This window comes from Athalia rosae, chromosome 1 (genome assembly GCF_917208135.1).
Source record: "Athalia rosae chromosome 1, iyAthRosa1.1, whole genome shotgun sequence".
In the NCBI taxonomy this organism is placed as follows: domain Eukaryota; kingdom Metazoa; phylum Arthropoda; class Insecta; order Hymenoptera; family Athaliidae; genus Athalia; species Athalia rosae.
The window spans coordinates 12,364,440-12,382,084 of record NC_064026.1 but is presented as its reverse complement, the minus strand read 5'-3'; the positions used below and the strand labels follow the sequence as shown (position 1 = coordinate 12,382,084).

Genomic DNA, 17,645 nt, shown 5'->3' with positions numbered 1-17,645 from the left:
TTACGCAATCAAGATCAATAAAGACAGTCGACAATATATTCGTAGCGACAATATTGGGATTGAGACAACACGTTATTGTGTCATATTTGAACAACTCGCCGAAAATTTAAACAAGTGTCAACGAATTTTTCGAAGAGATGCGTTCGAGTCACGCAACGTCCCCGCTCTCGTTGCTATCTTTCTCAATTATTTCAATCGTACACATATTTTCGCTACCGCTCATCGATTTCAATGCACTTCCAGATTCGAAAAACGAGCTGAGAATGACGTCGACCGGAATGTTTGAAAAATTTTCAACGTATCCGGCACAGCAGAAGACCCCCTCCCACAATTCGTTGCACATTGCGGAGGGAAAATTCCGTTCACTCAGGTCAGAGTGGCGTAATATTCGAATTTGGAGAATTTGGAAAATTCCTATCACAACGTTCCCAAACGATTTGGAAATTGTGTGCAACCCATACATTCCAATGGCGAAATAGCATGTTGGAAAGGCATATATTTGGGTATCGTTTCTCTTCCGAGACGATGTAAGAGCACAATATTTCAGGTCAATTATTTATTCTTCAAAGTTCTTAGAGTACGGTTTTTCCATATAATTTTTCGTCCGTAATAAAATCATGCACAAATTGGACCTCCGCAGCAGCTTGGGAAAGGTTTAGAGCTGTCTGCTTCGGTGTATCCGATTTGCTGACCAGGTTGGCAACGCCAAATTCCGCAACTTTTTTCATAAGATCATAAAAAGAAGAAAGCACATATTTATAAATCATCATACAACCAAAATCGAATTATGATATTCACCCCGTTGCTGTCATGGTATTATCCTCGTGGCACGTTACAACCCCGCAATCGACACCAATTGAAGGATTTTTTGCCAAAAATTCGCTGTTGCAGTTCTCTGAAAGTCATGAAATATATTCCACCGAATCTCGTGTTTTTCTTTCTTTTTTTTTTCAATTCAATTTGATGGGAGAATATAAGGTATTTGAAGATAAACTTACTGTATTCGGGGAGTTGCATCGACGAATTAACGACGAGCAGGATCAGAGCGAGACTCAGGAGAAACTTCATTTTTCTGCGTTGAATTGGTGAGGACGAATGGAAAGAAGTAACTCGCACCTGGTTCGTCGGCTGACAAAAGTTGACTGCGACCACAGTAATTAAACTGTGAAAGGTCGGAATGAGCCGGATTTTATTATCGCTCCTACTACTCCTTGCACTAAAGAGCGCATGATCGCATACATCATCATCATCATCATCCGTGTTGCGTAATATTTAAATTCAATAGCTCACCGTACCGATACAAGTTGTCGATGTTATGAAAATCAAATAACACACGGTGCGTTCGTCATTATTCAATCAATCGCAATTTACACGACACCCGTACACCGATGCCGCGCCATTATTGACTCTGCGGTCTAACTCAAGTAGTGTTTGGTATAATTTTAATATGTAACTTGAGAAAATTTGAAGTCGAAGAATTCTCAGCATACAACAGAAGAAGCGTAGGTAATCATCACGGTTCCAAAAGCCGAGTGGAATCATAGGATAGTCGGAAGGATAACACGTCGGATCGGTGGAATTGATTTTTTTTTAAATTTATTATCGATTAAAAACATAATACAAGATATCAACCATGTACTTGAAATCCGACCTTGATTTGTCGAAGTTTTCAGATTCTTCGAAGAGATTGTTTTCACTCGGCGGGAATAAAATATTGTGAGGTCAATTTGTGTTTCAAACAGGCTCCGAGATATAGAGGAGTGAGATTCTGTTGAAAGAATGCGGTGGAGAATAATTTTCAAAAAATGAGACGGTTAAAAATTTGCTTGCATGATTGCGAAAATTTGAATGAGGTCATTCGAAAAATTCAAGAGCTTTCAGTAAAAATTTGGAACAGTGAACGCGCGTGCAGTAAAAATTCTACGGATCTTGACTAGAATACATGGGTGTCTTTTACGTTGATACATTGCCTGCGCAATGTGGTAATAGATTTTGATTTTTTGCGCTCTCCATAAATTATAACTATGCAATTTGGCAAAATGAAACGTGAATCCGCTACGTAGCCCAGCGGCGTTAATACCAACCCGGTAAGAATTCAGAAACTCATTGTCAGGTATACGAATAGGTCGTGCGAAAGGGTCTTCGGCTGCGTTAATACAATTTCCATATACTAACCAGCAGGGTGTTAATATTTTGAATATCTATTACATCTGCCGCGCCAAATTATTCCTTAATCATTCAAGGTATACGTGTATCCGTAGCATCGCTAACAACCTATCCTCGTGCAGATCATACATTATGCAGAACGGTCTGTGTACATACATAAAGAGAATATATGTATAACCCCGTCCAGAACGAAGTAACATAGCTACGGGCGTAACTATGAAGGCGGGGTTCGGTTGGCTCCTATGTACACGTCATACCGGGAGATATCGTTGAGCACGAAGTAGGCAAACCGAAATATTATATTCAAAACTTGCGGGAGACGCTCGCAACGTTCAAACATTCGAGCTCTAGTTCGGATCTAGTTCAGATTTGTTGTGAACGCTTCCTGGCCCCCGACAACAGCTTACGTCCGCTGCTCGGTGATCTTCGATCTCCAGTGACTCGTTTCCAGTTCAAGTTCTCGTCACAAAACTCATTCTTGTGGCTGCCGCCGTTCTGCCGAGACGGATTCCCATCGAGTCACCCGGTACTGGGTAATTACTACAGGTACGTATGAAAATTAATGTGTAATATCCGCTGCATATTTTCGTCTATACATACGTGCACATGTATCTATACGTACCTGTCTATGTACCTGTTCACCGCTGCACCGATATCAGCCTTTTAATTTTCCCACGACCGGAAACCAGGTGATTAATTAGCAATTCTCGTAAGCCTTGTTGCTATGCCTTTCATCTTTCATTTTCACCGTATCATATCATCCACATAAATCCGCAAAATGAGACGAGAAATCTGAAATACGCTACTTCAAACACGTACGTCGCAATATCATCAACTTTAGCGGGATTCAAACCACGGAAAAAGATGGGGAGACGAGGTCAGAGCAGCGTCCAAATTCACGACGTTCTGCGAGGCGTGCGAATCCAACCTTATTTGTGCAGAATTTCCGTCGTGATTTCGGAAGAGTTGACGCACCTTTGGCGTAGTCTCCCGCTCCGTAGCCGCTGTAATTCTGTAGTCCGATTGAAACTGGTGGGGTGGGTTCGTGTTGAAGGGGGTTTCATATCAAATTTTATGAAAACTTCCCGCAGTCAGTTGTATGACACACGCTTTTTCTCCCGGGTGTTTCCGAGTGGACGTTGCCGCGTGTGTTTAATTGCAAAATGTCAGATGCACAATTGTGAATCATTAGAGTTGGACTTGCGTCTAATCCGTCCGATCGAACGATGCGACGGCTCAACAGGATTAACAGGCTTGTTGATTCGTTGGAAATATTTCCCGATCGGATCGAGTTCAAGAAATTTGTATCCTCTTCGGGATGATATCAATTGATACGATCGAAGAGGAGAGTTGTGACTTTGAAAACTTTGATAATTTTTTGTCAACGGATCTATTGTATCGGAAGATTCGCTGATAAATTTATTCCCAATTTATCTTCGAACACGGACTCACAACACAGCATTCTAAGGGTTACACAAGGTTGAAAATAGTACAGAAATAAACGCGGCCTTGGCTTTGTTTTCGAGCACACCTTGGATTCCCTTTAGCATCGGATTGCGCTGGGTCAGGGTATATCTGTAGCAGAGGCTAGCTAGTTTTAGTCCTGGTGGAGCAGTCCTGCCAGTTGGTTGGGTAACGAGCTGCGCATATTTACCGGTGGTATCTCTGCCGAGGGAGATGCAAATGCTCGTGGTCATCACCCTCCTCCCTCCTCCCTCCTCTTTCCTCCCTTCTCCCTCCTTTCCCCCTCAGCGCCGCATGTCCCTTTCCACCGGTCGTCTCTCGGCGTCCCGCCGCGGTTCCATGGTACGTTACACGGTTTCATGGTTGTATGGTTACATGGCTCCATGATTCCTTCTCGGGCGCACGAGTATCCTCACTTTACATTTAAACAAGATTTGCGAGGCTGATGTTGCCTTTAATACCCAGCTGCCCCGATTTTATGCGATGGTCAAACCCAACCCACTATTCGTTACTCGTCGTGATGTTGCACCGTTCACGAATCAGCCGGTTGTATGCTACATGCGAGTGTATAACAAACGAGTCGCAAGAAAGCATATACTACGTACACACATACAATACACGAAGGTAATCAATTCGAATAAACAAAACTATGCAAACTCATTTTATAGTCCTTGTTTATTTTATTCTATAGTATTTTGTTCCCTTGTTTTTTAAACGTATAGTTTATACACTACGACAAATATGTTCGGTCGGCTACATGTAATATATATTCATGGCCCTGGGCAATTTATCTTCATTCAATTCCCGCTGATTCGGCCCAATTCACGGTATTGCTGAATATGCATTTCACTATTATCTATGTACGTGTGTAAATTTTTTTCTCGTCCGTTTTCTTCTAATCTGCGCAAACTGGTCCGCCACAACAATCTGGATATGGTTTGGAATTGTCCGAGTTTATGTAACTCAGTTGTTTTCCTTCCTGGCATTGCCAAACGCCGCATCTGTGTAACAATAATAATCAAAGTAGAAAGGTATCGTTACCGGATATGAGCGGGGCGATTGGAAAAATGAAGAATTTACCGAATCACTTACCCGACACCGCTGACACTGTGTCTTCCGGTACAAGTTAGTACCCCGCATCCGTTTCTCATCGATTCCGAGAGCACGAAATCGGGCGGGCAGTTGACTGGAAAATTTTCAAGTATGTCGCAGAGGGTTCTTTGAACTTGATCGCGAAAATATAGTGGGATAGATCGATTTACCTAGTTTGGGAATCTGCACGGACAGATCGACGAAAATCAGAAGAACGACGAACAATGCGACGAACTTCATGTTGTTGCAAGCGTGCGAACTTATTTCGATTCGAAAACTTGGATCGAGCGAACGGCAACGTTCCGGGATGTCTGGTCTTCGGCGAGAGAACGATTCTAATGGCTAAAATTTCAGTTGGAGAATTGATATATCAGGTTCGAGATCGCTTGCCCCGTTGATCATGAGCTCAGGGACGACGATAAACCGTTTCCGAGAAAATCACTGACTACTCGCTCAATTATTAACGCATCGTATCTATAGTAAGATGACCTCAGACTCGACGGAGTCTTTTAAGTCACAGATGTTATCGGAATATCTCGATAAAAAATACCGTTGGTTAAGTAATACGAGTAATGTGCACGTTGTACGTGATAATGCGTTCTGAAAATTTCGGTGATTCTCGAATGAAAGGAGAGAACTCAATTTCAGTGAGCAGTTTCAGTCGATTGTCTCACCGTATCACCGTTCATCGATTTTCAGTGAAATAACCGATCAATGCATCAGACTCGGTACGAGAAGTGAAGAATTGATAAAAAAAAAAAAAACCCGTCCATCGAGTTGAACGATTAATCGATTCGTCATTGACGTCATTCCTCATTTAACATTAATATCAATATACGATAATATACGTGTTAGTTTGCATTGATAAATAGATGTAACTCGTTTAGTAGTTTTCCGGAATCTGATTATTTTTCTTGAAAGTTGTTTATTTCTGCTCAAATACTACTTCATCTTCTTTTTTTATCGGTTATCGAAGCTGTCGCAAAATTTGTTCCACATTTGTAACTATTTCCTAACGTTTCCCGATTCTTCCCCCTCTATTCGTTTTTTCGTCGGTGGTAAGTCAGACCCGCTGCAGAACGTATCGTGGATGTAGAACGGTAACGAAGGAAATATCTTTGAGAGTGATCATATACGCGCGTCAACATCGCAACGGTTCTACCGTAGTGACGTCGTTTCCGCTGAGATTGATCTGTATGTACTGTTCGATGCCGTTCAGAGCGCACCTCTTTATCGTGTGTAGCTGATTCTCGGACAAATCGAGATACTTGAGACCCCGAAGTTCTTTGAACGCCGCGTAGGGGAGCACGGAAATTTGATTACGAGCTAACAACAGGGTTTTCAGATTGTACAATCCCCTGAAAGAGTCTTGGGAGACGATCGGCATCTGCTGATTTTGGAGCAAGTCGACGGCCTCGGCTGACAGATTGACGTGAATCGTTGATATTCTGTTGCCGGACAACCGTAACGTCCGGAGATTCGACAGTCCGATAAACGCGTCTTTGTCGATAGCCCCTATCAGGTTGTTGCCGATGTCCAGATATTTGAGCGAACCAACCCCCGTGAAACTTTCCCTTCGCAAATGAGTGAGCTTGTTATAAGCGAGGTAGAGATCGGTGAGACAAGGGATATCAACGAAAACGTTTTCCGGCACAGCGGAAATACTGTTAAAGGCCAGATAAATTCCACCAAGTTTCGACAGTGCTCCAAAGGCTCGCTCTTCGATGCGCGCTATTTCATTCTCTCCCAAATGCAGCCATTGCAGATTTTGCAGACCTCGGAAGGTCAGAGCGCCGATGCTCCGAATGCGATTTCCCCTGAGGTATAGTTCCTTCAATTCTCCCAGTCCATCGAATGCCCCGTCGTCTATCTGCCGGATCACGTTTCTCGAGACGTCGAGGTGAAGGAGATGCGGTACACCTCTGAATGTGTTCTCCCTGATATTCGGTATACGATTCTCGGCCAGATGAAGCTCCTCCAATTCGGAAGATGCGGCGAAGGCTCCGGGTTCGACACCTCTTACCGAGCTGTTGTTGATTATCAATTTTTTGAGGCGCACAAGTCCGAGAAAATGACGTTCCTTCAAACGCTGGGCGATGTGGTTATCCGACAACAACAGCTCCCGGACGTTCGCGCACTCGGCGAAAGCCCGTTCTTGAATACCCGCCAAGGCCTCTCCGTCCCTCAAGTCCAGGATACTGGCTCTCGCGTCCGTTACGCTTATCAAAACACCTTCGAGGATGTTCAACTTATAACCGAGCAAGGGTGCCGAATCGCCCTCTTCCGTGCAACAGAGCGACGCCCCAAAAGCAAACGTAGCTACTTCCAACAAGAACAAACTCCGCAAGTAGTTCATTGCGAGAAACTGAAACGGATAAGATACCCGACGCTATACTCGGTACGATTCTACGACTCACGGTTATCTCGTTGACCTAATAACCTTCGGACTCTATCTCGGACGTGTCTAATTACGAGACCTCTACGGCGTACGACGATTTGGACGCTGCGCAATGGCCCTCGAAAATATGATCGGGCACAACGGTGGTGAATATGACTCGATAAGAAATTTCGCATCGGAAGTCGGCGCGGGGACTAGAGAGGGAGAGAGGGAGAGAGAGAGAGAGAGATTAAAATTGAAGGAAGCGCGCATTAACCGAAGTGGAGAATCGCTCAGTTCCGGCGCGCGTCTCATGTCGGATTCTTAAATACTACGACCCCAAGGAAATCAGGGGTGTCTACAGAGACGCAGGGACCGAGATAACGCCTCAGCAAAAGCAGAGTGGAGCGGAGGTAGGAACCCACTGCGTTCAACGCGTAATTCAATTCACGAGGATGTTAAATTCATGTCTCGCAGGGTAGAGCGAAACGTATAAGCCCGGGACTCGCGACTCACCGTAACGACCGAAAGCGTGTCTTCTTCGTCCCTCTATTTTCCCTTTCCCTCCACCTCGAACGGTCGCCTTTCCGTTTCTTTTACCTACTCTTCTACCTCATTTCGGATACATATTGTTTCGCTCGGTCCTCTAGGTGTCCCGAGGCGTGAACCAATAACGAATTCAGACCAGGGAAGAGACTCCTGATTCCTTCTTTCGTTCGTTCCGTGTGCCGTTCTTCTCTTGTTTCACTACTTTCCCCCATTTCCGAGTTTTCGGAATGGCTGAATCGCTCCGTCTGCCTTTCGTCAATTTTGCATCCACTTCCCTCGCCCGGTGCCGGAGTAAGAAAAATTCCTTCTTTCGGGCATCGGCGGAGCGCTTCACTTATCGAAGCTGTCGATATCACGCTCGTTGCGTATCGCCACGGCGATCGTATCTAACGAGAAATAGGAGAATATAAATTTTCATTTCTCGGCGAAGTTACGCCCCGAACGACTCCTTTCCTTATACCTTCACGCCGGTATCCAAGTGGCACGCCGAGTGCCGCAACGATGTTTTCGTATCCACCGCATATAATCTCCTCCTCCGGCCCTCTGTGACTGCAACGGTTGCCCCGCGGAGGAGGGATTGTAAACGCAGACGTATGGGATGCTGTAAAAATGTCACGAGGTGAAATGCGAGAGAACGGAACACCTGCACACCACCTTTGCCAAGATCCAAAAACAATTCCAACTGAAAAGCTAGAGAAGAGGAGCCGGCCGAGGGCGTATCATTTATCCTTTCCATTTGGGGATTCTCATTTTTTTGAATACGACGCCATATTTTCTACGGACACGGGGTGCCGCGTTGCTTCGCTTCAAAAACAAAAAAACTGCAGCCACGTACAAGTATTACAAAATTATTGACTTGAAAGCGCGTGTACTTTTAACAACGTAACTTTTTCAAGTTTTTAACGATGCGCCTAGGGCGTTCAGTTATTTTACTCATCTTCGAGTAAAAACTTTTTAAAAACTTTCCTGTACCTAGATCCGGAGTCGGGGATAAAATTTATTAAAATATCTGCAGGACAGCTTGAACGAGTTTTCAAACCACGCGCTAGGCTTGTCGTTTTTCCCTCACTATACTTACTTCTCGCGCACTATCTACACTGGCTCGTATCTACCTTGTAACATCCAACGTTTTCGTCGTTAAGAACTGTCCAGATGACAAAAAAAAAAAAAAAAACCGAAAGGAGTTTCGTTCGATTGTACAAAACGCAAACCCGAAAGTGAATAACAAAGGCGACAAGTGTAGAAGCGATTATTATGGTCCTACTGCAGCTATTCTCAACGTTTCTAGAGCTGCAAGTTCTGCAATTTCTGCCGGAGATATCGACCCCCAAGTTTCCTCCGAATGCACTGACAACTCGACGGACAATATCGACGTTTGCCTCGCGCGTCTCGATCTCGATGTCATTTTTGATTCAAGCACATCTGTGCAATGTTGATGGAGAAGAACACTTGAACGTCAAACATTTTGCACGATGAACGTCGCGCAACAAAGAATATGTCACATAAACTTTTTCGATACGCGCGTGTACCGTAACTCTCGGACGATTATTCAAATCCATCGTCATGCTTAAGCCATACCTATATTCTTTTTAAAATTCATGGAGTTTCGATCCGATTTAAATTGTACGTGTACACGAATGACAATTGAAGCTCTGATCCGTTCTGAAACTACTCCGAACTTTTCAGTTCATCTATTATTTTCACGTCTACGATTTTTTTCTCCTTTTGGCTTCGGCTAGGACAGAGGAAGTGCACGGGGATCGAGGAATTTCCGACGTAGGTTTCTTCCCCCATATTAGTCTCACAGTTTCCAGAAAGAGCTTTTATCCATCTTAGAGCGGCGGAATTCTGGCGACTCTCTAAGGTGAATTCAGGCGAAGTATTGCCAGATGGTGAACGCGTGTAATTTGATTAAGAAATTTCTTGAATACTCCGCAATCAAGACGGCCCATTTTCACGGTGCACGGTAGAAGTTAGAGTTTTACAACTACGGTCAATTATCCTTGCTGCAATATTCCGTTCCTTACATAACAATTCGCACACAAAATTGCACAGATCCAAAGTAAATCTAAATCTAGTCAATCGCCACGGGGAAATAAGTTCAACGTCAAGTCCACCGGTGATATAGTAGCGGTAACGTCACACCGCGCCGTACGTATCAAGAGATGAGTTTGGATTTTTCAAACGAAATCTTCAAATTAAGCCGGTAAATTCAGAGGAAACTTATCCAATCATACGTGAGATGATCGTCAAAAGTATTCTTGTGAAAATGTTAGTCTGTAACCGGAGTTACCACGTGATGATGTCACAGACACCGTGAAACGAAGCAATCATCGTTACCGTTGCCATGAATTGCACGGCTTTATCACGTCACGTGGGGAAAATAATTCCCTTGTTTTATTACGATCACGAAACATACATGACGTCACGTCCGGCACGAGTTTGTCAAAGAGGAAAGCGGAAAAAAGAGATAACGTGCAGCGGTATGTTCTATTTTTTACAGTTTGAAATCCTCCAGCCCCCCCTATAGCCAACATATTTTTCAGGCCGTAATCTATAAAAATAGAAAAATAGATAGATGAAAGAAATTCCTCTTTCATATTTCGTTATAATTTGAGCCTGCGTCGTCTGATTGCAGAAAAACAAAGAGGAACAAAATAAGATTCGATTCCCGCTCGGTCATTTGCACTTTCCTCCACCATTATCTTATTGCACAAGAAAATGAGTAGCGAAAAATGCACCAAAATCCAAACCAAAGTGGAATTTACTGAAGATGTTCTTCTTTTTCTCTCTCTTTTTTTTATAAATCTTACAAACGTGTTATCGACACTAAGATTATTCAATTCCTTTGGGATCTCGTTTGCTGGATTTTACAAATTGAAACGGTATAACGACGATTCTTTCTTTGCCTCCTTTGCCACACTGCGTAGAATTTTTTACTTTTTTTACACTCTTCTTTTCTGTGCCATAATTCTTTCTTTTCCCTATTCCTTTCCTCGCGCGCTTATTACAACAAAGCGAACATACACGTGAACGCTCTGCTGGGATTACGAACGTTTTGTTTATCCGCAAACACGTTCTAAAAGTATTTGCATGCCCGGTAAAAATTCGCTGGGGACATTTCTCCTTCTCTATGGGTACAGCTTTTCCCCCGCAGCTTTTGCTTGCTGCCTACCTTACCGCGATGCGAGTGCTATGCCTTATTTATTTATTCGTTTAAAAAAAGAAAAAGAATGAAAAAAAAAAAATATTCCTCATCGCGAAAACTAGGTATTGTGTGTCGAGCGCACATATCTCATGGCGCACGTGCAAAACGCGTTGCCGGAAGTAGACGGTAATAAGTTGCTCTGGGAATCCCCAATGGAAATATCCTATTCTATTTGACGTCGATCCCAGTTGCAAAACTAACATTCTAAAACAATAGCCGGCAACATTCTTGGCAACCGCCGCGACGAAGCAGCGCGGAAGCTTCTACTCTACGGAATATCTTCGCCATACCTATATCCACCGCGACAATTGCTTTCGCATCCATTTTTGGGAATCAGAAATTATTGTTCGTTTCAGAGAATTTGAAATGAACCGACGAAGCTTTTGCCGATGCACCAACGACGACCCGCTGATTGTGCGACGCGGCGTGCAGAGGGGAGAAAAGTTTGATCGAGCTCGGTCAAAGCCGACTGACTTTTTCCAACAATTCTTATAGCGCTTTTCCTCACCGTTAATCCTCATTCTACCCGCAGCGGCTACGCGAGTCGAACATACTTTTTCGTCACTTTCCTCATCTAGTTCTCCGAATCGCTACGGAGGTATCCGGTTGTATGTCTGGAGAAGACCGTCCGAAACAAAAAATCTTTGAACTTGAGTTAAACGCGGCAATGATTCTTCCGCTAATCGATTGCCGTTATCCGATTGAGCGGGTGTTTCTCGTTATCGATGCATCAGAGAAGTGATTAACAGTGCCGTTACCTCCTCCCCGGACACACCGAACAAATGACCACTTTGGTGTTTCTTCTGGACCGGCTAGTTCATGGTACCACCGTGTAACGACCAGGCAAGTTCGTCTTCGATCTTTTCGGGGACAAAAATGACTTTTTCTTCCAGAATCCCTTTACACGGTAACCACTGAATACATTTTTTTACATCCCAAACAGCAACGAATGGCAGGCGAAAAAGGCCACCAAACGTACGAAGGGTATGGATAAATCGGCGGATATATGCGTGTAATGTATTAATTCTCGAACGCGATGGTCGGGAGATGTATTATACATATATATATGCGGTGGAGTTCTCGTTTATGATGCAAAAAGTTTATGTAGGGTAAATGTTTTCTATTCAAATGCTTTCCAGTGGAAAATAACGCGGTGGTTCGGTACGTCGGATGGTATATTCTGAATATAAATTGCGGGCAGAAAAAGCAAAAGCAAAAGCAGAAGTAATGTAGGATTCTGAGATGCGAATAAGGGTACGGTTTGTGTCCTAACTCTGCCGTTCGTCCAAATCTTTTCGTCTTTGGGGTCAGCGGGGATAAAGGAAACTATTCGACCGTGAGAGAAGTAAAGCGACGTCTGAAAGCACTGATTGTGCACCATTAAAGTCTGGATTTATTGAATTCTGCCGTGTGAGTTGTTGACATTGGAAAAACATACCCCGCATAACATCGTGCTCGAATTTTCTTCTGATCTTACCTCCGAGCGGACGATATTAGCCCTCGACGTTCTCCCGACGGACAAATAAGGCACGAGGCACAAGGGATTCTTTTGGCAGCGTTCGGAACGGAACGGGGATGAAATTAATCAGGGTGAAGGATTCGGTGATTCACGGCGCTCCACTTATTTGACTTCGGAGCTAGTTCTCTAATTTACGCCGATGGAGTTTATACGGTAATAACGAAACAATCCAAGTAAGCCGACGAGTCCTACGGCGCGATAAGGTCCCGCTAGGTACTCTAGGAATGCATTTAGCCAGTCTTACGCGACATTAACCTACATGATACGACTATACGGAAACTGCCTCTGGCCTTGCTGGGTGGTTTGTTGGTAAATACTTTACCTTCGTGGAAATTCTGGCAAAATACTCTACAGACAGGGACAGAAATAGAAATAAACGGCAACGTAGAAACGGGACGTCCTACCAGACCGCAGGTTATACCTTCTAAACGAAAGACGCCGCGGAAACTACTTACGGAACAAGTTTCTTCGCCCTATGCGCGACTTACCGCGACTCAACTTCCGTTTCTCCAAAGAAAAATTCTCTCGACATAATCCACTTGATAAATAATATTGTATGTATTATATTTCACCTCAAAGGAAGAGGACTTTTTCCCTTCGCACAGCGTACGTTGGCGCTCATAGTTTTCTCTTTTCTTCTTTCCATTGCTTACCCGGAGCGATCGAAGAGGGTTTATCTGGGTGGGCGCGATTCTCAGCGGACAGGCCCCAACCATCCCCAACGTATCTTCGTAAACTGAAATTTAATAGCTTTACGTTCGGTGGTATAGTTTGGGTATGAGTTATAAGGTGTATCGGAGCCAAGTCTAGGGAGCTTTTTCAAAGATATCTTGCGAAAAATCAGCACAACGGTGCAACGGTACACTATAGCCCGGTCTTATCGGCGAGGCAGTTTACGTGCCGCTGAACAAAACTTTTCGTCTAAACTGTCCACGGCGCTTCGCGCATCCGATTCCCATAAATGAACCTCCTAGCCGAACCAGAAACGCTGTACGTATACACGAGTGCTGATAATATTTCGAACGGTGCGATATCTCTGCCGTTGAAAGTACCTTGAATTTTCGAAAGGATCAGAGCCCGCAACCTGCGGCTTGGCAGTTCGTGTAATTTCACTACTTCAGATTCTTGAGAAATTAAAATGAATTAAATCGAATGAGAGGCGACCTTTTTCCTCCAAAACTTGATCCGACGTTATGACTATTGGGCATTTGAGCCGCGGCGCAGGACAAATCAGATAAGATACAAAGGGTCGGTTTCTCGAATTCAAATCGGTTTTCGGCGATGGTCGCATAAAGCGTGGCCGCGAAGGGTTGGGTGTGATTCGAGCGATATTTAATCCTTCGGGAAGCGAACAATCGGGTCTTCGATCTCCCCGTGGCGCGCGTCTCGCGATATTTTTTACTTTTGCCGTCTGACCACGCCTGTCTACCGCACAGACACAAGGAGAGAACGATACGCGAGATCTGCGGCTCGTCTACTCTCCCTGTGGAGGTGAACACGGACACGAACGCACGTCCGGCAGTGGGATTTAATCGCGTAAGTGTCTTAATCGCACAGACGGCAATGCAGACAAATAGTTGCCACCGAGCGAAGTGGCGCGCTATTACCCTCGAAGATATCGGGTCCGGCGTACACTACGTACGCTACGTACACTACGTACCTATACACGCCGCGAGTAGCACTACCAAAGCTACGTATAACTCAACGTACCTGATAGTTTCATTACCTACTCGACTAAGCTCGTTTCATGGTAGTAAAGCCTTTGCAACGTGCCTTGAAGGGATAAAGGATCCGGGAAACTACCCGCGGAGGTGGAAAAGTTCCACCGAGAAATTCGCTTCACTCGTTGAACCGCGGCGCGCTTCCATCTACCGCCGTGGTTACACATCCTCCTCCAACGGAAGTGAGCGTTCCTTTGGATCTTCCGTTATGGTAAGAAATCGGCACCTCGGAAAATCTGTGATGAAATCTCATTCAATTTCTTTCTTCTCTCTTCTCTCTCGTTCCGTTGAAACGATCGACTTTTCGTTAAACTTTATCGTAACCACGAACAGTACACGGAATTGTTCTTGCAACGGCGTCTGTGCAGACCAGGTTCTATAGGGGTAACTTATAATCGCAGCGCGGACCAAATTGATATCCGTTTTGGCACCCGTTACCCGGCTCACCAACTCGTGCAAAATTGCAGGAGGGTTTTAATGTGGTAAAGTTAACAATCGCGTCGTAATAACTGCGGCCAACAATGGCGGAGCACTTGGCACCGATGCAACGACGCTATTGAGTATTATATCAGCGATGGTTGAAAAAAAATAAAAAAATAAAAATAAAAATAAAAGAAAAGAAAACCAGATGAACGTCCGGCGTTTAAGTTTTTCTCTTACTACTGTACTTTCAATCGAACGCTACAGCCAGTTTATTTTTTCGTTCAATCCCCCCGCAATATTGGTGTGAAAAAAACGGGAATGTACGTACTCATGTGAACGAATCGAATGATCGCTTCACATGGAAAACACGGAAAAAGCAAACTCGAAATTGTTTTTACGTAATATCGATTAATCGCGGGTGGTGGTGGTGGGAGAAAAGGTGGGTGGGTGGGTGGTTGGGGGGTCTGTGACTCTTGTTAATAATCCAGTGAGGAAAGCTCGAGTCTCGAGGGGGTCTAACGTCGAGATCACTCCAGACGCGCCTTCGTCGGGACGCCGCGCCGTGGCCCGTTGGATGAGTGGCACCTTCACGAGTTAAGTAGCGTCTAGGTATACCTATGTACGTGTACCTGTCGCAGAAGCTACCTGTACATACGTTGTTCAAAACCATCGCGACTCACCACCGAATCGCTGACCTCGACTTTCCCGTTGTGTCGTTAACGAGGAAAAGGTAAATTTTGAGAGCTGTTACTTTCGGTACAGAACCAACTGCGTACATCACGTTTTTCACGTTACGGTCACGGATCGGTGGGCTCGCGTCGTACAGTTTTCATTGGAATTCCGAATTCCATCGTCATCGTTTTGTAACCCACTTTGTACGAATACGCGAACGGGTGTAGGTACGACACGGGGGTAATGCTATACCCTTACAGCTGAACATGTGACCGAAAGGGGATGGCGGTAGACGGGAGTGTGCCATCGTTTGATGTGGTTTCCGGGAAGCCTTCTCGGTCGCGTTGAAATGGCTCGGAGCTCGAACACGGAGCCGCAAAGCCGAATTTTGCCTCGGACGTAATGCATAATTTTTTTTTATTTTTTTCTTATACCAGTAGCGCCCTGCAGGCACAGGGATAATAAATTATGAAAATGTGAAATATACCTGCAGCAGATCTATTCCCATTCAGAGAAATAGTTGTAGATGTTCGGAGTATCTGTGGTTGTAGGTAAATATCCTTTGTATATAACCCGCAGGTAAAGAGATTGGCGAATTCAAAAATGTGAATAAAAGCTGAATGCCTCGGCGAATTTTTTTGCCCCATGAAAATAAGAGGATGAGGCTATCAATGATCTCTTTATCAATATCGCTGCGTTATCGAGATACACGCGTACGAGTCAAAAAAGTTCCCGTAAGGGTAAAAGTACCCGGCAGCGGCTTTTTCGGTTTTGGCGAATTTTTATGTAATCATTATGTCACGTTCCTTTTCGATACTTTCCTACAATCTCCGGATATTTCATCGTACGGGAAAGAGAGAAGAAGAATTTTGTTTTCAATATCCGTTCGTCGATTTCCGCAATTCAAGGTGACGCGTAATAAAAGAAAAAAAAAAAAAAAGATTCCTCCCAGTCCGTTTTGTACTGATTAATCAAGATTTGAAGACGAGTAGAATAAACGTCGTCGAAATGTTAAGTGAGATTTATTTAACGGCTGCTGTACTTCTCGATAACGACGTCACATCCTTTACAGGAATACTCGAACGACCTGCTCCAGCATCCCAGAAACGACGAGGCAGCCGGTGGACCGTTTGCCAGCGGCCATTAAGCGGGATTATTATCGCCGATCTATACCTACGTGTGACTCTGCTGCTGATGCGGCTATTGCACAGACGTTGCCCGATGATAATTACCATTCAAATTCACACCGACCGCACCGCGATCATCGATCTCTCCCAGATAATTTCACGCGCTCTGTCGCAATGGTGCGCGACAGCTAAAGAAAGACACGCAAGATGGTACGATATTTACGTATCTCCTTATAGTTTCGCTGTTAAATTACAAATTCGATGCCTTCGATGTAAATTGCAGGCGTACAATTAATGTTAACGACCTCAAGGATTTTCGTCGTGAAATGTAACCGGTTATAACGAGGTTGAAATTGCTCGGAGCACGTTCGCGAGTTCAGAGTATAAGGGAAAAGTGAAGGGACTTGGGGCACCGGGTGTTTCGAATCCCTTTAATTTTTGACAACGAAGCTATATATACACGTTACAGATCTACATAACTCGGGTGAATCCTTCGACGTACGATACGGCGGCGGGTATTTCGAACGAGGACGTAAAGTTCCGCGGCGGAGTCGCGCGGTCTGGATATCGGGGGATAAACCGGGTGCGTCGCGTAGTCACGTGGTTCCGTAACCAAAGCCCTAATGCTAATCAAAACTAACTTTACCTCGTAATCAAAGTTGGACCAACCCCACGCCTCGGCAACTTGGCAGCTGTGACATCGCGTCTAATTCCCAAAGACGGCGAACAACACCCCAAATTCAACGGCGAACCCCCTCCGCTGCTCTTCTTCACCCGCGTGAGTTCCGCGAAAATCACCCCTCGCTTCCTCCTCTCCTCGCCCTCGTCGAGTTCGTGCTCACCTCGAATTATCCAAGTCCAAGTCCGAGCCAACTTATTGGCTGGCGAAAGTCGGGAGCCGGCACTTGCCGCGAGATGTTACTAAGGTCGATCGTTCGATATCAAAAACTCACGATTAATTTCCAGGTGAACCGATAAATTCCATCATCGCGAGGGCGGGTGCGAGTCAATTTCTTTCGGTAGGCGTCGTTCGTCGTTTACCGGTGAACCGTAACAGCCGGCGAAACGATCGTCAGGAACGAGGTAGAGACTCGAGACACTCTTACTCCGCTATATCGGTGTGCGTGTGTACGTACGTGTGGCACGGCGAGAAAGAGCTGCCGGTGAGTAATGGGGATAACTTTACGCGGGGCCGGCGCTAACTCTCGGGGAACTTCATTTGGCCGAGTAGAAATAAGCCGAGTAGAAGGCGGCGAAAATTGGCGAAAGAAAATGGAAGGAGTAACGAGAACTCGGATAACACCGTTAATGTTACATCTTCTTCCGA

General features: G+C 44.8%; 3 protein-coding genes across 3 annotated transcripts in view; 1 reads left to right on the top strand and 2 right to left on the bottom strand.

Annotated features, from left to right (window-relative positions):
- Positions 1-541: 541 nt before the first annotated feature.
- On the bottom strand, positions 542-1,177 carry LOC125499728. Its single transcript, XM_048648954.1, has 3 exons — positions 999-1,177; positions 799-895; positions 542-718 (listed from the first exon to the last, which is right to left on the bottom strand). Exons 1-3 carry the CDS (start codon positions 1,066-1,068, stop codon positions 616-618), a joined length of 270 nt encoding a protein of 89 aa, XP_048504911.1. The 5' UTR covers positions 1,069-1,177; the 3' UTR covers positions 542-615.
- A 1,311-nt stretch (positions 1,178-2,488) lies between these two features.
- LOC105687169 (myrosinase 1-like) overlaps positions 2,489-17,645 on the top strand; it is a 34,878-nt gene continuing 19,721 nt past the window's right edge. The window contains exon 1 of the mRNA XM_048648942.1: positions 2,489-2,712. The gene's annotated coding sequence lies outside the window, so the exon portion shown is untranslated. The remainder of the gene's footprint in view (positions 2,713-17,645) is intronic.
- On the bottom strand, positions 4,287-7,134 carry LOC112695026 (insulin-like growth factor-binding protein complex acid labile subunit). Its single transcript, XM_025746998.2, has 3 exons — positions 4,893-7,134; positions 4,723-4,816; positions 4,287-4,631 (listed from the first exon to the last, which is right to left on the bottom strand). The coding sequence occupies exon 1, from the start codon at positions 7,076-7,078 to the stop codon at positions 5,864-5,866; it is 1,215 nt and encodes a 404-aa protein (XP_025602783.2). The 5' UTR covers positions 7,079-7,134; the 3' UTR covers positions 4,287-4,631; positions 4,723-4,816; positions 4,893-5,863.

What these genes read in the sequence shown, in the direction of transcription:
- LOC125499728 (XM_048648954.1), bottom strand. Translation starts at nt 1,068, where the DNA reads ATGAAGTTTCTCCTGAGTCTCGCTCTGATCCTGCTCGTCGTTAATTCG. An exon ending in GATGCAACTCCCCGAATACA is followed by an intron (nt 896 to 998) that starts GTAAGTTTATCT and finishes CATGACTTTCAG; the next exon opens with AGAACTGCAACAGCGAATTT. An exon ending in AATACCATGACAGCAACGGG is followed by an intron (nt 719 to 798) that starts GTGAATATCATA and finishes TTATGAAAAAAG; the next exon opens with TTGCGGAATTTGGCGTTGCC.
- LOC112695026 (XM_025746998.2), bottom strand. Translation starts at nt 7,078, where the DNA reads ATGAACTACTTGCGGAGTTTGTTCTTGTTGGAAGTAGCTACGTTTGCT.